This window comes from Eriocheir sinensis, chromosome 37 (assembly GCF_024679095.1).
Source record: "Eriocheir sinensis breed Jianghai 21 chromosome 37, ASM2467909v1, whole genome shotgun sequence".
NCBI classification, from domain to species: domain Eukaryota; kingdom Metazoa; phylum Arthropoda; class Malacostraca; order Decapoda; family Varunidae; genus Eriocheir; species Eriocheir sinensis.
This window is the reverse complement of record NC_066545.1, coordinates 10,910,186-10,932,193: the sequence shown is the minus strand read 5'-3', so window position 1 is coordinate 10,932,193 and position 22,008 is coordinate 10,910,186. Positions and strand designations below refer to the sequence as shown.

At 45.4% G+C, this 22,008-nt stretch overlaps 1 protein-coding gene across 1 annotated transcript in view; it reads left to right on the top strand.

Annotated features, from left to right (window-relative positions):
- LOC127008198 (acetylcholine receptor subunit alpha-1-A-like) overlaps window positions 1-21,647 on the top strand; it is a 61,907-nt gene extending 40,260 nt beyond the window's left edge. Inside the window, exons 4-10 of the mRNA XM_050879905.1 lie at window positions 3,318-3,362; window positions 4,265-4,374; window positions 5,476-5,692; window positions 8,502-8,697; window positions 9,951-10,103; window positions 10,949-11,136; window positions 11,964-21,647. Coding sequence (XP_050735862.1) covers window positions 3,318-3,362; window positions 4,265-4,374; window positions 5,476-5,692; window positions 8,502-8,697; window positions 9,951-10,103; window positions 10,949-11,136; window positions 11,964-12,227 — 1,173 coding nt within the window. The 3' untranslated portion in view covers window positions 12,228-21,647. The remainder of the gene's footprint in view (window positions 1-3,317; window positions 3,363-4,264; window positions 4,375-5,475; window positions 5,693-8,501; window positions 8,698-9,950; window positions 10,104-10,948; window positions 11,137-11,963) is intronic.
- Window positions 21,648-22,008: the final 361 nt, after the last annotated feature.

Here is a 22,008-nt window from a genome sequence, read left to right as displayed (position 1 = left end):
CACCTTCGGGCGATAGTGATGGTGATGGCGATGATGATGATGGAGGTGATGAAAGGAGTGAAGGATGTTTGTGAAGGAGTGTGAGTTTCCTTTTCCTTCCTTCGTCCTTCCTCCGTCACCTCCTCCTCCTCCTCCTGTTTCTTACCTCCTGTCTCTCTTCCGTCTCCAACCACTTTGTCACATTTCCTTTCACCTTTCATTTTCCTGTTAGCGTCTGTCTTTGTTTCCTCCTCCTCCTCCTCCTCATCATCATCATCATCTGCTCCGTGTTTTTATCCTTAAATACATTTCCTGTTTTCCATAATGTATGATTGTCATGAAAAAGGAACACACGAAGAAGAAGAAAAAGAAGAAGAAGAAGAAGAAAAAGAAGAAGAAGAAGAAGAAGAGGAGAAGGAGGAGGAGGAGGAGGAAGAGATAAAGAAAGAAGAAAGTGTTGTTATGGAAGATGAGTGAGAAGTAGGAATAATAACACGAATAGAAGATGAAGAAGAAAAATAAATAAATAAATAAAGAAAGAAAGAAAAAGTAAAGAAAGCAAAAAAAAAAAAATATGCCGGTGGAGAAAGAGAGAGAGAAAAATATAACGAAGAATAGGAATAAAAATAGGAGGAGAAGAAGCGTGAGAAAGAAGAGGAAGAGGAAGAAGAAGAGGAAGAGGATGTTGACAAAGAAACGTTGGCTATGCTGAAGGAAGAGAGAGGAAGGATGACGAAGACGAATGGGAAAAAAGGAAGAGGCGCAGAAGAAGAAGAAGAAAAAGAAGAAGAAGAGGAAGAAGAAGATAATGATGATGATGAAGATAAAAAAAAGAAATAGAAGATGAAAAAAAAGAAGTAGGAGAAGAAAAAGAAGTACAACAACAACCAAAATAAGAACAAAAAGAACAAGAAGAATAAAAAAACAAGAAAAACAGATACTAAAAACTGAGAAAGAAAAATAATATTATGAGAAGAAAGAATAAATATGAAGGAAGAGGAAGAGAAGAAGAATGAAAAGAAGAAGACAAGCAGGTGACAAAGAAGGAGTCGGAGCCAAGAATCGTAGTCGTTGTTGTCGGAGGAGGAGGAGGAGGAGGAGGAGGAGGAGGAGGAGCGCCTTGTTTACCTGCCTCCCCAACAGGTCAGACGGCGCCCAGTCCCTCCCTGATTAACCCTTTCTTCTTCTTCGTCTCATTTTTTCTCTCTCCCTTCCTTTTAGTGACTAGACGACCCCCCCCCACCCCGGACCCCCCCCCATCTGGACCCCTTCCCTTCACTTAGGTTTGCATTAGGGAGGAAGGTGGAGGAAGAAGGGAGAGGGGGGAAGGTGGAGAGAGAAGGAAGAGGAGGGGAAAATGAAGAGGAGGGAGGGAGGAGGGAAGGGGAGAGACACGGGAGAGGAGAGGAAGGAGGGAAGAGTCTGGAAATGGAGGGAGAATGGAGATGAGGGAGGGAGGGGAGAGGAGGAAGGAAAGAGGGGAGAAGATAGGGGAGGGAGTGAGGGAGGATATACCATGCTTGCGTGGGTGGGGAGGGAGAAACAACGTGTGGGCGGGAGAACAGGAAGGGGGCGGGGCGGGACAGGACTGGATGCTGGGGGAGACCAAGGTGGAAGGGTGGATAGGGCGGGGAAGGAGTGGAGGGGGCGGGGAAAGGGTGGAGTGGAAGTTGTAAGGGGCGGAATAGAGCATCGTGTGGCAAGGACAAGGGGCGGGGATGTGACGGGATGCTGGGTGGGCTCAGGAGATGAAGAGAAGGGAGTGAGATGCTGGGCTCGCTCAAGAAGGTGGATATGGGCAGGATAGGTAAAGCTTTTTTTTTATATATATAACTCAATAGTACGACCACCTGGAATACGCAGTGCAGTTCTGGCCCCCTAATTACAGGTGGGGCATTGATTTTTTTTTTACCTGCAGCCTATAGCACCGGTCAGCCTCTTTACTGATGTAAGTGAATTTAAGTGAGTGCCGTGGTGTGTGACTCTTGCTTGCGTTTCTTGCTGCGAAAACGACAGGTGAAGGTGGACGTGAGTGGAGAGATGACCAGGTGGATAGGAGTGGGATGTGGCGGTGTGTTAAGGTGTGGAGGCAGGACAAGGGTAGGGCAAGGGTGGGTATAGGCTAGACAAGGGCGGGGTGCAGTGTGGGTGGCGTCCTAGGGGCAGGTAAGGGAAGGTGAGTCGTGGCATTAATGACCCTTAACGGAGAGCGTGACCCGCGGCCCCTTACCTGGAAACTGATTGAGAGGGGAGAGGGAGGAGGGGGTTACCTGGCGAAAGGGTTGGGTGGAGGACTGGAGGGTAATGGAACAGGGGAAGGGGGAAGGGAGGGGCTGAACCTGGGAAACTATAGATGGGTAAAGGGGGGGTGGACTGAGGGGTGGAACTGGGTAAGGTGGGTTTGGACTGAGTGGAGGGTAGGGGTGGAAGAGGAGTAGGGTCAGGAGAAGGAGGGAGGTTACACGGCAAATTGGGTGGGTGGAGGGTGGAAGGTGGAGGGGAGAAGAGGGCTAAAGAAGGGAGATTACAGGGCATACTGGGTGAGTGGAGGAAGGTTGGGGAGAGGTGGAAGGGGAGCAGAGGCGGAGGAGGGAAGTAACCTGGCAAATTGAGGGGGTGAAGTAGTGGAGTGGAAGGGGGTTGGGGATTGAGGGAGGTGGAGGTGACGGAAGATGGAGGGGATAAGAGGGGGGAGATTACATGGCATACTAGGTGAGTGGAGGAAGGTGGAGGGGAGGTGGAAGGGGAGCAGAGGCGGAGGAGGGAAGTAACCTGGCAAATTGAGGAGGTGAAGTAGTTGAGTGGAAAGGGGTTGGGGGTTGAGGGAGGTGGAGGTGGCGGAAGATGGAGGGAAATGGGAGAAGGAGCAGGGGAGAAAGGGTTAGTATCAATTTACCTTCACCTCTGTTCACCTGCCTCGTCTTCATCATCTCGGACCTGCTACCGTGCACACCTGACCGTCATCATCGTCATCGTCACCATTATTTTTAAGCTGCGAGAATCTGTTTTGGTAGTTTTGGTCGTGGGCAACGTTGCCAGATTATCGTACTCAGCCTCCTATGTTTGCCGATTTCCGACCCAAGAACTATTTCCTTCACCCAAATAACTAAAATAACTAAATAACTAAAACTAAATAACTAAATAACTAAAAATGGTTAATTATTGGTGTTTCTTGGCAATAGTTATGGGCCAGAAACCGGTAAATACGATGCTCTGAGTACGATAATCCGGCAACGGTGGTCGTGGGGATAAAGGTGAGAGGAATACAAGCAGGAAGAGGAAAAGGAGGAGAAGAATCAAGTTTGCTATTCTTACATTATTTTTTTCTTTTCTTTCAGGACGAGAAAAAGGAGGCCGTTCTCGCTGACGCCTGGCTCGTCAACGTAAGTCCCTTCCTATGACGTCTTAATAACGTGGTGAATCTGTATTAAATTTGGGAGTTCCTTACATGAGGATAGACACGCGTATGTTCAAACCCTACATTATCCATAATCACCATCTTTTTTTTTTTTTTTTTACGTGGTGCCTGTAGCGCCTGTAGGTTCTCTTGAGGGGCCTCTTGGACGGCCCCAGCCCGTTAGTGGCACAGGCGAATTTTATTTATAGTTGCTGCCGTGGTATATGACTCTTGCTTAGCCCATGCTGCCCCCCGGTGCTTCTCTTGAACGTAGTCGCTGAAATTAGGGTTGATTAAAGATCTGGCCAGCATGTGGGTACGTGTGTGTATCCTCGTTTAGGGAACTCCCAACTTCGTATGCAGAGTGTATATCTGGTCGACGCTTTGGTATGGGCGCCGCTGGGCAGTGAAACCTTGACTAGGCAATGTGTGTCAGCGTGTGGCGAATACTCAGCCTTAACGTTGGGTTTGGTGGCATGACAAGGTAATATCAACCCTCAGCCTTTCCATCACCCCTTACAAAAGTCTCCTCCTGCCCAGAGCCATAGCGTAGGAAAGTTTGGCCAAATTGATCACAGGCGCCACATTGTTACCGGAAGAGCCACTCAAAATTCAAATTGATACTGATACAATACGGTTTCTTATGCTCTATGTGCTTCTTCAAGGTCCTGACGATACCTAGAGGATCAGTATCAATTTCACTTTCGCGTGGCACTTTGGTAATAAGATGACGCCTCAAATTTCTTAACTTAAATATGAACACCAAACACTACACAAGGAATTTTCGAAATCTTTGGTATTGGTTTCGAGGCGTACTAACTCATCACGGCGAAGTGTGAAAGTCGCCCTAAGGCTCTCATCCTACCTTCCCTCCTTCCCTTCTCGCAGGACTGGGACGACCCTCGACTTACCTGGCTGCCGGACACGTACAATAACATCACCTCCGTCGACTTCCCTCACAACGCTGTATGGAAACCTGACCTCGGCATCTACAACAGGTGGGTCAAGGACGGGCTGCGTGACACTCCTTCCCCTCCTCTTCTTAACATAAGAACATAAGAACGCAGGAGTCTGCAAGAGGCCGGTAGGCCTGTACGAGGCAGCTCCTTTGACCCTAAGCTCCCGTGTATCTAACCCCACCTAATATCGCTGTCCATAATACCTCTTCCTCCTTCTTCTCTTCCTTCTCATTGGCGTGTCAGATCTTCTTCTTGAGTTTGTTCTTGTTCTTGTTCTTCCTCTTCTTGTTCTTGTTCTTGTTCGGCTTGTTCTTCTTTTTCTTCTTCTACTTCTTCTTCTCCTTCTTCTTCTTCTTCTTGCTCTCCTCCCCCTTCTTCTTCTTCTTCTTCTTCTTCTTCTTCTTTTTTCTCTACTTCTACTTCTTCGTCTTCTGCATGCTCCTCCTCCTCGATAGCAAGACCTTATCTGGAATACGCAGTACATTCTTCTTCTTCTTCTTCTTCTTCTTCTTCTTCTTCTTCTTCTTCTTCTTCTTCTTCTTCTTCTTCTTCTTCTTCTTCTTCTTCTTCTTCTTCCCCTCCTTCTATATTCTCCTCCCCCTTCTGGATGGTAAGACCTCATCTGGAATACGCAGTGCAGTTTTGGTTCCCTAGATACAGGCAGGACATGGCATTTGGCGAGTCAGGTGGAGGACGGAGCGATGCAGAGGCAGGAAGGACAGGCACCATCGTCGTTGTATGAATGTAACATGTATCTCTGTATTCTCGCCCTTCCTCTTGACCTTCTATTTCAGTGTACGTCAACTTCTTTAATTATCACTCAGTCCAGTCATCTATTGGGTACTGGATAGGCTCATAAAACTACGCATGTGAATACCCACAACAACCTCTACGAAAGCCTTACCAAACGTATGTGTGGGTATGTGTATGTAAGCCCCGAAAAATGTTTTAAATACCTACAAGAACAACTACGAAAGCCTTATCAAACGTGGGTATGTGTTTATGTAAGCTTCGAAATGTTTGAAATACCCACAAGAGCAACTACGAAAGCCTTATCAAACGTGTGTGTGTGCGTGTGTGTGTATATATGAGGCCCAAAAAGTTTGAAAATACGGGCCTGAAAACCACCTCTTCTTGCAGTGCTCAGAGCGGCGCCTACCACCAATTCGGCGAGCGCTTGGTCAACGTCTCGTACACCGGGCGCGTGCTCTTCGTGGCCAGCATCCAGCTGCACTACTCCTGTGTCGTGGACCTCACCTTCTGGCCCCACGACACACACAACTGCACGCTCATGCTCGGCTCCTGGCACCACAGCGGGGCCAGCGTCGACCTGCAGATCATTGACGACAAGCCCCAGGTGAGTGAGAGGGGGTGGAGGAGGCTGGGGGAGGTGTGGGTGGGTGGAGGGAGTGGAGGTGTTGGTTTGGGGGGAGTGGGTTGAGGTTTGTGTGTGGGTGGAGGTGTGTCTGTGTGTGTGTGTGTGTGTGTGTGTGTGTGTGTGTGTGTGTGTGTGTTTATAGTCGAAGTAGTAAAAGTAGTAATAATAGTAGTAGTAGTAGTAGGAGGAGGAGGAAACATGGAAACATGGACTAGCAGGCAGCAGAAAGCCTGTTGGCTCATTACTAGGCTGCTGTTCAGTGTCATCAATCCAATCAATCAAGGAAGGGTGTGCTTGGGGAGGGGGAAGGAAGCAAGTATCTCTCTACTCTGGGCGTTCAGTATTCCTCCCGATGCACAAAGTGGCGATCAAATGCGTTTTGCGTTGAAGGGTTGATGGTCTCTGCGCTAACCACTTCAGCAGGAAGGCTGTTCCAGTGGCGAACAACTCGAACAACTCTATTCGAGCCGATGCTCTGTTGATTCGCCTTGCTTGAATTTTTGTTTTGTTGTTTTTTCTTGTTTTTTTTGGTGTGCGTGTTGGAGGAGGGTTTGGTCAACGTTGCTTCAGGGCTTTGTTCAGGTATTAGGTTGTATCAGACCCGTTCTTTTCCCTCTCCAACCTTTTGAGTTGGAGGAGTCGCTCAGCATCAGTCGCTCTTCGCTTCGTCCTCAGTGATGGGGGAGAAGGAGGAGGAGGAGGAGGAGGAGGAGAAGGAGGAGGAGGAGGGGAAGTAGGAGGAGGAGGAGGAGGAATTTTGGGTCCTATATTAAAGATGATAAAGGTGGAGGAAGGTGGAAAAGATCGAGAAAGAGAGGAATGAAATTTAATTAAGGAAACAAAAAAATGGAAGAAGTGGAGGCGGCGGGTGTTGTTTTTGGTGGTGGAGGTGGAGGTGGTGGTGGTGGTGACAGAGACATGTGTAGGCGGCGGTAGTGGTGGTGGTGGTGGTGGTGATGATGACAGGTGTATGATGCGATTTTGTCTGGTAAGGTCACGGTAGCACAGTGGTGACAGCTCTTACAGTAGTGTCAAAAAAAAAAAAAATAAATAAATAAAATAAAATAAAAAAAAGCTTAGTTAATGATCGCTATGGCAGATGACACGTGACCTTGTGACGTAAACAGGTACATGACACGTAATTTGAAAGCTTAATGAGGTGGCGTAGTTGGCGATGATGGTGGTGGTGTATATCCGGTGGTGGTGGTGGTGAGGGGGTGGTGACTGTGGTGGTGATGGTGGCAGAATTATTGATAGTGGTGGTGGTGATGGTGGTGGTGATGGTGGTGGTGGTGATTACTGTGTGCGAGACGTTGGTGTAGAGAGAGAGAGAGAGAGAGAGAGAGAGAGAGGAGAGGAGAGGAGAAAAGAAAGGAAACAATAAGAAAAATAAGAAAAAAGAAAAGAAAACAAAACAAAACAAAAATGAACAATAAGAAAAATAAGAAAAAAAAGAAAAAAAAAAGAAAAGAAAAATGAAAGATAAGAAAAATAAGAAGAAAAAAAGAAAGAAAAGAAGAGCAAAAACAAAAGACTGCAGAGACAAACAAACAAACATGAAGAGAAATAAAACACCGAGACACAGCACAACAGACAGACAGACAGACAGACAGACAGACAGGGAGACAAAACAAGACCCCAACAGCCACAGAAAAACCAGGAGGGCAGAATTTCATTGGTCTTCTTCATGTCTAAAACAACAACCTTCCCATTACCCACGAGATTTATTTAGTGCGCTGCGACATTCCTCTCTCTCTCTCTCTCTCTCTCTCTCTCTCTCTCTCTCTCTCTCTCTCTCTCTACTATCTTTACTCTGTTTCTTCTCCTTCCTTCCTCCCCTCCCTCCCCTCTCTCGCTCACTCACACTCAAGCACACACACACACACACACACACACGCACACCATAAGGGGGACGTGGGTTGGTGTGGGAGGGAGATCAAATATTACTTAGAATGCCATGTGGCCCTCCAAATGTCACTGGCACCTCTCCTCCTCCTCCTCCTCCTCCTCCTCCTCTTCTTCTTCTTCTTCTGCTCCTGCTCCCTTCTTCCTTCTCTCCATCAGTTCCCTCCCTCCCTTTCTCCTCCCCCCCTGAATGCACTCTCTCCCATCCCAAAGTTAACATGACCCAACTGCACTGTGTTATCCGTTCTTTCTTTCCTACTCTCTCTCTCTCTCTCTCTCTCTCTCTCTCTCTCTCTCTCTCTCTCTCTCTCTCTCTCTCTCTCTCTCTCTCTCTCTCTCTCTCTCTCTCTCTCGTATTTTTCCACTTGCTTCTCTTTTCTCCTCTTCTCTCGCTGCATTTTCTTCCCTTCCGCCACGCCCTGTTCCTCTTTTTCTCCTCCTCCTCCTCCTCCTCCTCCTCCTCTTCTTTCTCCTTCTCTCGTTCTTCTCATCCTTCTCTCTTTTACTTCAATATGTCTTGCTTTCACTTCCCTATTTCCTCATTCACAACACACACACACACACACACACACACACACACACACCTTTACTAATCAACTCTTCCTCCCTTCATCTTTACCTTTTCCTTCCTTCCTTCATTTCCTTAGACTAATTGCCCTTTGCTACTACTACTACTACTACTACTACTACTACTACTACTACCACTACCACCACTACTACTACTACTACTACTACTACTAAAAACAACATTATAAACGGGCCTCCATCCATTAGAGTTGCGTTGTGAGCGGTATCTTTTCTCATATCCTTTCACAAAGCAATTCATACTACTACTACTACTACTACTACTACTACTACTGCTAAACCACTACCACTACTACAGCTGGAGCTCATGACGAGAGTGAACGAGGACGGAGGCACGCTGACGAGGGGCTGGTGGAGGCTGGTCGAGGGGAACTTGGAGAGGCAGGAGGATCGCTACGACTGCTGCCCCGAGCCTTACGTGTCTATCAAGATGTCCCTCGTGCTCACCAGGGAAGCGCCCGCCTTCCGCTGGACCGTCAAGATGCCTGTCGTGGGTGAGTGGTGGCGGGGGTGGTGGTGGTGATGGGGTGGGAGGGTGTGTGTTTGTGGTGGGGTGAGGGGGCATGTGTGTGTGTGTGTGTGGAGGGAGGTATTGTAGTTGTGTGTGTATTTTACGGGGTAGTTTTGTGTGTGGATGTAGAGGAGGGAATTGTTCTGTGTGTGTGTGTGTGTGTGTGTGTGTGTGTGTGTGTGTGTGTGTGTGTGTGTGTGTGTCCTTATCCTGCAGTTCAATTTTCCTTTCCTCTCCTCTCTCCCTCCCTCCCTCTCCCTTTCTTCGGTTAAGATTCCCTCAACTACTACTACTACTACTACTACTACTACTACTACTACTACTACTACTACTACTACTACTACTACTACTACTAACCTATTTATCCCTGTGTATAGGACGATCTATTTGCCTTCCTTACCTCAGAAATGGATTCCCTGAACTTGAATTTCCTTCCGTAACTCAGTAGATTACTAGAATATCCTATCCCTCCCTCCCTCCATCTTATTTTTTCCTTTCTTGCCCCCACTTCTCTCCCTCCCTTCCTACTCCTTCACTTTGCCTCACTCCTCACCCTCTTTCCCTCACCCCTCACCCTCTTTACCTCACCCCTCACCCTCTTATTCCCATCCCCACTCCTCTACCTTTCCCCCTTCTCCATCGTCACCACCTTCCCCTCTCCCCTTACACTCCCCTCCCCAGTCCCCTCATTCGTCTCCTTCCTCTCTTTTCCCACCACACTCCCTTTCCATTCCCATTTCCCTTCCTCCCCTCCCTCTGCATCCCCAGCACCTTCCCCTCACTCACCACACTCCTCTTCCCTCCCCAGTCCCTCCCTCCCTCTCCTTCCTCTCTCATCCCACCACTCCCCTTCCATTCCCACTCCTCTACCTCTCCTCCCCTCCTCTACCTCTTCTTTCTCTGCACCATCAACACCTTCCTCTCACCCTCTCCTTCCCTCCCCACTCCTCTACCTCTTCCTCTGTCCCCAAAACTCCCTTCACCCTGATCTATCTCCTTCCCACTACCTCTCCTCCCCTCCTCTACCTCTTCTTTCTCTGCACCATCAACACCTTCCTCTCACCCTCTCCTTCCCTCCCCACTCCTCTACCTCTCCTCCCCTCCTCTACCTTTTCTTTCTCTGTCCCATCAACACCTATCCACTCCTCTACCTTCCCTCCCCTCCCCTGTCTCCACCTCCCTCTACCCCCCCACCTCCCCCCCCCCCCAGCCCTCACACCGTCCTTTCCTCCCCAGCTCTGTGCATCCTCACCTTCATCATGTTCCTGCTGCCGCCGTGTGCCGGGGAGAAGCTCATCTTCGGGTCCGTCTGCCTCATCCTGGACGTGCTCTTCATCGCCTACACGTCCGTCACGGTGGCCCACGCGCCCTCACACACGCCCCTCATCGGTAAGCCCCAGTACCCATCTCTGTTGCTGTTGTGTTAGGAAATAAGCTCCTCCAATCTTCAGAAGAGAAAGAGAGAGACTAATGCTCTTGGTTATGATCATTTTAATGTAGCTTTAACATCATTCCTTTCACATAGCAGTCTGTTAACCTTAATACCAAACACCTTGCCCCCCCCCCACACACACACACTCAGAAGAGGTTAAGGAGAAATCCCTCCGCTATAAACCAGTGCCTGACCAGTGGAGTTGCAAAACTCTACAAGAACATCTTCCAAGACAGATGGACAAAATGTCTGAAGGAGATTGGTGTTTAGTGAGGAAGTCAGTTTGGATTCAGAAAAAAAAATCACATTGAGCTACCACTCAAGGGTAGTTTACAGGCTCCAGGAGAGAGGTGGATGGGTGGGTAATGTGTGTGCCTTTGATAAAGTACCCTATAAGTGGCTATTGTTAAAACTGGAGCATACACGGGGATTGAGAGACTCACGTGGAGTGAATGAGGGATTTCCAGAGACACCAGCAGATGAGGTCAATAATAAAAGAGGATGTCAAGGTGGACGGAGGTAATAGTGAGGTCCTGCAGGGCTCAGTGCTGGCGCCCATAATGTTCCTTATTTATGTAATGGACATGGTCGATGGAATGAAAAGTTATGTGAGCCTGTTTGCAGAATAGACAGAATAGACATAATGGCTTTGTCAGCACCTGATATGATAACCTCTCCTTTGGCCGCTCTTCTATACTCAGCAGTGATTAGCGGACTTTTTTTTCTCAGTTACATATTTTTTTACTCTTGAGCTGCTTCCTTTACTGAAAAAATAAAACACCTTCTGTATCCTCCCCCACAGTGAAGCTCGTGTGCCAGCAGCTCCTCCTTACCGTGTCCAGCATCATCATCGGCGCCATCACCACTCGGCTGGCCCGGGACCCGCACTCCTCGCCCCTCTCCCCGTGCCTCACCGCCTTCCTCCACCTGCTGTCTGGGGTCCTCTGTCTTGGGAACTACCGCAGCCTGGTCTTGCCGATGCCCTGGCAGGTGAGATTATAGCACGTACTTGATCACCTTGCATAGCATCACAGGAGGCCACTTGTTGGTTTTGGAAAGGTTGTTGATTGTTAGAGTTTGGAGTTTTCATAGTTTTGCTCGCTTTTCTGTATGTTTTTTTTTTTTACAGCAAAGGAGTCAGTTCAAGGCCATAATAAAAAGGAAAAATATGAAAGAAAAGCCCGCTAGTCACTCCTCCTAAAGAGAGTTAGAGGAGTGGCCGAAAGATAGGTCAATTTCGGTCCTTTCCCCACCTCATTGACAACATACAACATCAGCTTCATAATACTCCCTTTTCTTTATGAGCCAGAGTGAATGACTGTATTAATTAGTCCTGTATTCCCAGATGCTTTCTCAGCTCTCACAACAAATATTTTCAAATGCCACAGAGAATATTAGTCAGATTCTCATAAGTGTTCTTCCTTATCAAACCATCTCTAAGCTCATAACACCATCCATAAAAATATCAACAACTATGAAAGCCTTATTGAATGTGAGTGTGTAAGTCCCCAAAATGTTTAATCTATTCACTGTGATTGGCACAGATTTAACTTGCACTGGTAGCCTATATACTCCCAGGTTTTTCTCTGCCTCTGTGGTGGATAGTGGAGTGTTTTCCATGTGGTATTGGTATGCTGAATTTCCCTTCCCAAGGTGCATGACTTTACATTTTTCTTCATTGAATTGTAGCAGCCACTTTTTGATCCATTCCTGTAGCTTGATGATGTCATTGTAGGAAATCCGCAGTCAAGAGGTTAAGAACATGGCCCTTGGTCTTATACCGGTAACCATCTCTTTTTTTTTCTCTCATCCCACAGACCATGAGGAGCGTGAGCAGACAATACAGCACATCGGTGAAGACAGAGGAGCTGGAGCTGGGGGAGAATGGCCGGGCACAACTCTTCAATAACTCCAACTCCAACAGCACTGGGAACGGCTCCAACCATGTGCCCACCTCCTCCGCCTCCTCCTACTCTGGACTCGACTACCTCCTGCTGGCGGCTGTGATCGACCGCTTGTGTCTGGTCATCTTTGTGCTGATCTTCATCATCAACATGCTCACGTACAGCAAAGTCCTGTAATTTACCGAGTTCCCTTTGTGTAGTGCAATGGTGTGTCTTTCCTCGCCTCTGTCCGTTGTCCCGTGTATTCGTGTATTCTTAGTGTCGCTGTCTGTGTTTGTGTGTCTTTTATGTTCTCTGTTTTTATAGGGTTCTCACTATCGAGTTTGTGTTATATATTGTGTGAATTGTCGGTTTGTATTTCTTTTTTATTATTAGATGTAGTGCTATAATCTTTCTATTGGTGATAATGTAGCAAGAAAACAATGAGTGGTTCCTGTGAGAGTTAGGATAGAGTTTACACGGCTAACTGCAGATTTCTCTCCTTTATTTTGCTGTAAGAAATAACACAAAGGAAGCAGAATTTACCAAACAGTTGGACCTTCATGAATCATTTCCATACCAGTGACCCTTAGCACCGCATATTCGCTCTTCACACGTCATTAACTCTTAACTACATTACAACACCAGAATTAATCTTTAACGGCATATATAGTGTAGGATCCCTCATTGGTGATGCATATCTACGTCAGTCACTTTTGGGACTACATTTGCTTATATCTTTCCTGCCACAGTCACACTACCAAGCTAACTGACGTAATTTTTAGAAAGCCAGTTTTGTTTCACGTTGGAGGATGCTCACAGCTGTTATTTAAGCAGCATGCAATAGTCACCTTCTTCGGACTCAAACACTTGCTCTGAATATTAAGTCGCTCCTTGTATACTGCTCTGCATGCATGTGCAGAAACACACACGCGGCTTGTATAGCTGAGGACACTGGCCACGCACCTGCTCCTGAATGCATGTGTGAACCTTCAGCATACCTTCCACATCCAAATCTTATGTTATCAGCTTCAGCATATTATCTGCAGCATGCCACTATTTTACACTACATTTCTAATATTTTTCCATAATACTAAAATTAGTTCATTGAGTTCTGCATATACAGATGTGTTGTTTTTATGAATGCAAGGGATATTATGATATGCTCTGATTGATAAGTTTTGCAGATGAGATGGACTTAGTTGAGCAGTGTTAGGTAGAGCAGCGGGGAACCAAATTAACAGAATAATTTTGTTGTGTGTTTAGGTGTCTTACAACTTACAAGTGTGTGATTCCCTCTCCTGTTGGACTCAGGCAGTGGTGGAGCCTGTGAAGGAAGGAGGGCAGAACCTTACCTTACCTTACCATACCTTCCGAAGCTACTGAACGCAGGCCTTGCTAGTCCTTCATGTCCAGATCACTTTCCTTGGATCCCAGGGAGTACAAGTGATGGGTTGGGATGGCATCTGCGGCCTGACCAGAACATTGCCAAGGTATGCCACTTAGAAGGCTGTGCTGCAGTAGTAGTAGTAGCAGTAGTACAGGTGAAGTAGAAGTATGTACGTCGTGATATCAATAGTAGTGATAGTAGTAGTAGTAGTAGTAACAGAAGCAACACAGTAGATCAGTTTATAAGGTATTGTTTGATTGTACATTAGCATTGGGTTCCTGTATACTTTGGTTCTCTTCATTGATGCCAGAATTTTCAGTATGACAAAAATGTGATAGATTGTGCATTGGTTTTAGTGAGGCAGTATCAGTGTGGCCTTTATGGCAGGACTCAGTAAGGGTCCCTCTGGTAAGACCTTCACTGCATATACATTGTGTGTGGCAGCAGTGGTTCTTAAAGGCACATAAATCTATCCCAGCTGTCATACTCATGTTGAAATATGAGCCCGTCCGCTAAGCTCACCCGCCAAGCCTGTCGTGGCGTGTGTCAAATAGTCTTTACGTGGGATGAAGAATTATGTCCCTCTGAGCACACCTTCAAGGCCACAGGATGCAGAGGGAATGTGTTTGCTGTGACTGAACCTTAATTCGTTTGTGGGTCTGTTGGGCATGAAGAGACAGTGAAAATTTGTGGGTAATGAGAGGAATGTTGAATTTTGGAGTTTCTTTTCAAATTTGTTGCCTTGGTGAGCCCTGTGCTGATGTCATGGGTCCTAGGGATGATAGGAATGGAGAGTTTTGGAGTCTTGTGAGCCTGTGAGAATTTGCATGATAGGAATGGAATGCCGTGGTCCCTTCCTCGTGTTCAGAGAAATGATGGTTTAAATAATGACTAGTTGTTGACAAGACTTCCAGTACTTTGTTGCTTTGTGTTGCTCATTGAAAGGAGTCTGATGGAAGTAGTTATTATTATTATTATTATTATTATCATTATGTATTGTGTATTACCATTTATTATTATTATTATTATCTTTATTAGCACTACTACTATTACTATTACTACTACTACTACTACTACTACTACTACTACTACTACTACTACTACTACTACCACACCACCACCACCACTACTCCTTCAACCACTGCTACGAACCAATCTACATGTGTACCTTTAATTTGTGTTGTCCTGACGAGTGGCGGAATGGCCCCAATATTACCTTAATGACCCCTTAATTATTACCATTGACAAACCTCTGTAGTGCGAACCAGAGGCGTGAAAAGGCTTAGTAATTAGTGAGCACTCCATCCCCTCCTTAACCTCCTCCCCCAATTAGCGTTAATCCGTGGACGTAATTAATTTTGTCATATGAGGCGTTCGGAGGGCAAGGGCGTAAGGGAACAAGACATTTTTTTATAGTTTGCGCTTAAAAAATCCAGGTTACGTATCCAGGAAGATAAAGGTACCAGTTGTAAGGGAAAATTGACCTTGTAATTGGTGTTCTGAGGGTTACTTGTCCCCTTTTGTAATTTATATCTTGTTCTTTCCAGCGCTAACTAAAGTAAAAGCCTTTGTCCCCATGTTCCCTGCTAGACGCCTCATACCACACCCTCTAAACTTTTGTCATTGTCGTCTATGTTATGATTTGTTGCTATCCTCTGACGCAGCTTAGAGGATGGGAAGGGGGAGAGAGAGAGAGGGTTGGAGGGTGCTTACATCATTCGCAGCTTTACTTGATGTTGGTGAATGATAAGAATGTGTTGCAGCGGCCCTAATCTGCTGTGGCCTCAATCATTCCCTTGTGCAATGACGAGAGGCTCAACTTTCCCATGGAGCCCAATGATACCTTTTTCCTTGTGTGTGTGTGTGTGTGTGTGTGTGTGTGTGTGTGTTAGCCTACTACGTGTGATGATGTTTGGTATTCTGTTTCTTATTTCCGTTCCTGATAAAAATTTGAGGGTTACGATTCGTTTTACCTCGTTTCCTACTTAACCAACTGATACCTCTTTTCACACTGGTTTCTTTACTCTTTTCTGTGGTTCTCCGGGAGGTTTGAAGGTTACTAGAAGACATAATGGCACAAGAAGAGCAGTTGGTTAAATAGGAAACGAGGCATCGGCATATTTAAAAATTTGATGCCTGTAATAACTATGCTGGACCGCTCAGTGAATCTCTTTGTGATGTGTATGTAAGGTCAGTGTAAAGCGAGTGACAACTGAACGCTGGAAAAAAAAGAGGAAAAAGTATAAGAGATGGAAAAAAAAAGAAATGTAGGTTATCCAAGACGTTTCTGACCTGCATTACTCGTAGGAAAGCTGTGTGTGTGTGTGTGTGTGTGTGTCCGGGAACGTGTTATGACGAGAGGCCAGTTCCGCGCTGCCTCAGTACATCGCTTCTCTTTCCTTTCTTGTGGCTTTTCATTTTGACGTCTGGCTCACTCACCTTCAGCGCCTTATTTCGACTCTTGGCTGAGCTGTGTGCGTCCCTCTCCTTGTGTGTCCGGGAACGTGTTATGACGAGAGGCCAGTTCCGCGCTGCCTCAGTACATCGCTTCTCTTTCCTTTCTTGTGGCTTTTCATTTTGACGTCTGGCCCACTCACCTTCAGCGCCTTATTTCGACTCTTGGCTGAGCTGTGTTCGTGCTTCTCCTTCCTTTGACGTATGGCTCCTCGGTGTGGCCTAAGATAAACCAAAAACATATAGCAACATTACCACATTCGTCCGTCTCGTTCCGCTCCTCGCGACAAATGGGTGCTCGGTGTGGCCTAAGACAAACCAAAACATATAGCAATTTGACAAGGCTTTCGTAGGAGTTTTGAGCATTTCCAGGGCTAGTTTAATGACCCCTCTGGTAGTTTAACCCATCTTCTGTACCGTGAACCTAAGAAAACATATTTGACAAGGCTTTCGTGGGAGTTTTGAGCAATCATATTCGCCTGTCTCTTTTTTCCCCTCTCTTGACAAATGGCTGCTTCGTGTAGGTTTAAGAGCCGTATTAAAAGACACTTTCGCTTCTAACATCAGGTATTTCTAAAGGGCAAAGAGTGGGTCAGTCGGGTTCTAATGAGTGTTTCTTGAGGTTCACGGTACAGAGGAAGGGTCAAACTACCACCAGGGTCATAAAACTACCCCTGGAAATGCCCACAACTCCTATGAAAGCTTTGTCAAATAGGTGTTCTTAGGAGGCGAAATGTCTTACAATACTTGCCAAAAACAGACTAAAACATAAGACACCTTCCCACATTCGTTCGTCCCTTTTCTTCTCCTTATGACAATGGTTGCTCGGTGTGGCTTAAGACAAACGCAAAACACATATAAGAAACATAACCACATTCGTTCGTCCCTCTCCTTCCTCTTGACAAATGGCTGCTTCTTGTAGGCCTAAAACAAAGCAGAACATAAGCAACCTTCCCACATTCGTTCGTCCCTTTTCTCCTCCTTCTGACAATGGGTACTCAGTGTTGCCAAGATAAGCCCAAAACATATAAGAAACATCACCGTTCCCCTCCTTCCTCTTGACGTATGGCTGCTCGCTGTGGCCCAAAACAAACCAAAAACACTTATAAAGAATCGTTCCCACATCCAGTACTCTTTATGGCCTTATTACTGACGCGTGGCCTCTCCCAGAATGGCCCAACTTTTGACTTATGGCCTGCTGGTATGGCGATAGGAACCTAGTGCAGCGTTCTTCATCTTTGTTTTTATTTGTATGATTTCCCTCAACGATATATTTCCTCACAGTGCTTCAGGCCCGTATGCTCAGACGCTTTCGGGTCACACAACTATTTCTAAAGGTCACAAAGGAGATTCTGTTTTTTTATTTTTTATTCATGTTATTTATATTCACGGTGCAGAAAAAACAGCCTTGTCAAACTATCACTAGGCTCATAAAACTACCAGAGGGAAATACTACCACATCCTCTACGAAAGCCTCTGGTAGTTTGATCCTTCTTCTGTACCATGAACCTAAAAAAACACATATTTGACAAGGCTTCCGTAGAAGTTTTGAGCATTTCCAGGGCTAGTTTAATGACCCCTCCGGTAGTTTAACCCTTCTTCTGTACCATGAACCTAAGAAAACACACATTTGACAATGCTTTCGTATGTAGGAGTTGTGGCCATTTCCAGGGCTAGTATTTTAACCCTTCTTCTGTGCCATGAACCTAAAAAAACACATATTTGACAATGCTTTCGAAGATAGGAGTTTTGAACATTTCCAGGGCTAGTTTAGTGACCCCTCCGGTAGTTTAACCCTTCTTCTGTACCATGAACCTAAGAAAACACATATTTGACAAGGCTTTCGTAGGAGTTTTGAGCATTTTCAGACCCCTCCGGTAGTTTAACCCTTCTTCTGTACCATGAACCTAAAAAAACAATAATGAGAACACAAGTAATCTCCTTTTCGGTCTTTAGGAAATAGTTGATGTGGGGGATGGAAGCGTTTGAGAATAGGTACCTACCGCAAGATCTATCCTACCGCAAGACCTTCCCTGGTATGCGTGAGGAAGAGGCGACCCAGAAACTGAAGAACCTAACCTAGCGTGTCCGCGTCTTCCAGCCTCCGGTCGTGGCTTTGTATATACTGACGTAAGCGATGACGTAAGGAGTTATGTAATCCCTGTTTGGGGTGACGAGGCGGGGTAGTGGCGTAGGGGAGGCGCCTGTGTGTGTGTGTGTGTGTGTGTGTGTGTGTTCCTCTCGCTCCCGCTCCCGCTGTCCCCGCCGAATATGTGCCCTCTGCTAGTTGCTTTGTGCTCGTCTGCTCGCCTGTTCTCCGCTCTCGTATTAGCCTGATGGATACGCCCCTCCTCCTCCTCCTCCTCCTCCTTCTTCTTCTTCTTTTTCTTCTTCTTCTTCTTCTTCTTCTTCTTCTTCTTGCTCCTCCTCCTCCTCCTCCTCCTTCTTCTTCTTCTTCTTCTTCTTCTTCTTCTTCTTCTTCTTCTTCTTCTTCTTCTTCTTCTTCTTCTTCTTCTTCTTCTTCTTCTTCTTCTTCTTCTTCTTCTTCTTCTTCTTCTTCTTCTTCTTCTTCTTCTTCTTCTTCGTCTTCTTCTTCCTCGTTCTGATAGCGCATTATTGGTTTAAGTGTCGGATAAATTCTTCAAACATTTCTCCCTCCTCATGTTATATCCTTGGTTAACTTTCCTCCTCTCCTCCTCCTCCTCCTCCTCCTCTTCCACTAACACCTCCTCCTCTTCCCCAACTGTCATCATCATCTCCTTATCTTCCTCCTCTACTGTCATCTCCTCCTCCTCCTCCTCCAGTTCGACACACACTTTAGCTGATCGATGAGACCCTTCCCCCCTCCTCTCTCTCTCTCTCTCTCTCTCTCTCTCTCTCTCTCTCTCTCTCTCTCTCGTTTGTTATTGCTCATCATTGATCGGGGCGGCGCGTAATTGGCTGCCCTGGGTGCGAGGGGGCGGAGCTTATGCGTCAGGCTACGTTGGACAGACTTCAACAGGAGGCTTTGAACTGTCTAATCTCGCTGCCGCTTTGTACAGACCGAGACCAACACGCCTCGAGAAGGGTGTTTGGCTACTCTATTATTACTGTTTGTCTTTTGTTTTCTTATTCACGTTACCAGAAAAAAAGAGTAATGGATTGCTCTTCCTTGTATTCATTCCTGTGCACTGATATTCCCTGATCTTTTTAATAATAATCTTAGGTTGTATATAGGGAGGTAAGAGAAGTTTTGAGAACGATGGAGTTTGCCGGAGAAAAAATGGTTCCGTGCGTGTTGAAATATACAACGGAAACTCAAGTGAATGTATGAGTGTGGGTCGTATTCCTGATAACTGAACTTCAACTGTATAGGACCTGAGCTTAACCTAGTAATATAAATAAGGACTGTGCGCGTACTACCCTCGTGAGTGAGAGAGCTTGTATGTATATATTATTGGAGGAACTTCGGTCGATATGTTTGGAGGTGATGTGTGTGGTGCATGTCTTTTTGTTGTCCGTAGCCCGGCACCTGAGATAGAGAAGTATTGGGAGGGTGAGGCGTCTGTACATGAAGACTCGAGGGAATTGTCTGTTTTGAAGACTTTGAATCACCATGTCTGTGCTTCGTGGTGATGCTCTGATGTCTGTGTCGGGCTGAAGGTGTCTGGGAAGGGTGAGGCGTCTGTGCGTGAAGACTCGAGCGAATTGTCTGTTCTGAAGACTGGATTATCATGTCTGTGCTTCAAGTCCTAATAATGCTCAAATGTCTGTGTCTCTGTGTCTGGTGCTGAATGTTGACTCTTGTATGTGCCTTAGAGGAGCTGTGTTAGTGGGGAAGCCAGTGGTCGGAACAGTGGATGTCTAGAATCAGTGTTACTATTTGTGGAAATGATCTGTGGTAAAAAAAAGATGAAATAGGTAGGAACAAGAACTAGTATTGTGAAAAAAAAGATAAAATAAGTGAAAACAAGAATCAGTACTGTGTAAAAAGATGTAATAGGTTGGAACAAGAACTAGTATTGTGAAAAAAGGATTAAATAAGTGGGGATAAGAACTAGTATTGTGAAAAAAAGGATTAAATAAATGAGAACAAGAACTAGCATCATAATTGTCTTGTGAACAGTGGATACCAAGAACCAGTGTCGCTACCTGCAGAAACTGTGTAAACGATCTGTGTCGTGAAAGAAAAACACGTACAGTTAGTGGAAACAAGAACTATTTTTTTTAGTAGTATCGTATTTGTGTTGTGAAAGAAGGTGTGGTCCATGCCGTAGACTGCTGTATCCTGTGATTTTATTGAAGACATTTCGTGAACGGTCATGGATAGAGCATTGACATGTAAAGAAGAAGAAAAATAAAAAGAAGAAAAATAGAAAGTACCTAGTGAACTGGATTAAAGAGGAGTGACATGTAAAGAAAGAAGAAAAGAAAAGAGAAGAAAAATAGAAAGTACGTAGTGAACTGGATTAAGGAACAGTGCCATGTAAAGAAAGAAGAAATAGAAGATAAAAAAAACCTACCTAGTGAATTGGATTAAGGAGCAGTGCCATATAAAGAAAGAAGAAGAAGAAGAAGAAAAATAGAACCTACCTGGTGAACCGGATGGCTGTCGATGCAACACCTAGGGTGAAACGCGAAGAACCAGCGGCGAAGGAACTCATACTTGCTTGCAGTGCTTCAGCGTCCCTATTGCCGGAGACCTGAAACACGGAGTAAACAAAGTGACTGGTCTTCCCTGTGATTGGTGTTGACGCTTTCGTGTTGTCATCCAGCGTTGTGACTTGAGGAAAGAAAGAGAGAGAGAGAGAGAAAGATTGAGGCGGTGTCGTGGAAATCGTATAATTGGCTTTGTGGTGAGCTCAAGAATCTTTTAAGGATGTAGAGAGATTTATGGTGAGCTCAAGAATTTATGAAAGAAAGTGAAGAGAGTTATAGTGAGCTCAAGAATTTATGAAAGAAAGTGAAAAAAGTTATGGTGAGCTTAAGAATTTATGAAAGAAAGTGAAAAGAGAGTTATGGTAAGCAAAAAAATATATATGAAAGGAAGTGAAAAGAGAGTTATGGTGAGCTCAAGAATTTATGAAAGAAAGTGTGAAGAGAGTTATGGTGAGCTAAAAGATATATGAAAGGAAGGGAAAAGAGAGAGTTACAGTGTTACATGTTTCTTCAGGGATGTGGAAAGACAGAGTTATAATGTTACGAAATGTAATGTGTAATGTGAAGGCAATTTTGGTGTTACAGAATTATAAAAGAACGTGAAGGAGAAAGATTTAGTGTTACATAATTGTATAAAAGAGGTAGATAGAGAGTTACAGTGTTACATAATTGTTAAAAGGACATAGAAAAAGAGTTCAAGAGTTACAAAATCATGAAAGGTCGTGAAGAGAGAGAGAGAGAGAGAGAGAGAGAGAGAGAGAGAGAGAGAGAGAGAGAGAGAGAGAGAGAGAGAGAGAGAGAGAGAGAGAGAGAGAGAGAGAGAGTTCTATCGTTACAAAATTATAAAAGGACGCGAAGAGAGAGAGAGAATTCTAATGTTACAAAATCGAGTGTTGTGATTAGAAGGTTGCCCCGAATTGTGATTGGTGCAAAATGCCAGTATATCCGTGCTTCTGCTGCTGCTGATGATGATGGTGATGGTGTATAGAGGCAGCGGGAAGAAAACCACCACCACCATCATCAGCAGCAGCAGTAGCCGGTCGTTACAATACAGAGCGTAAGTGAGCCCCAGTATGTAGAGGGATGTTATTCTGCACTACTAATCAAAAGTAACAATAAAACCCAGATACACCTTCCTTGTGGCTCTTACTGCACCACCCGTCCTGCATGATAGTAGTAGTAGTAGTAGTAGTAGTAGTAGTAGTAGTAGTAGTAGTAGTAGTAGTAGTAGTTGTTGTAGTAGGTCACATCTATCCTCTCTTAGCCAATATAGGGGTCACGTAATTGACTGCTCTTTCCGCCACCTCTGGATTCTTTACAGGAGCAGCGAGCAGCGGGCTTTTTTTTATTGTTTCCATTTTTTGTGTGCCCTTGTGCTGTCTCCTTTGCTGTAAAAAAAAAAAATTATCTGGCTTTTTCTCTCATTTTTTTTCTGCCCTTGAGCTGCTTCCTTTACCGTAAAAAAATCTCTCTCACATCACAATACCTTACAAACCG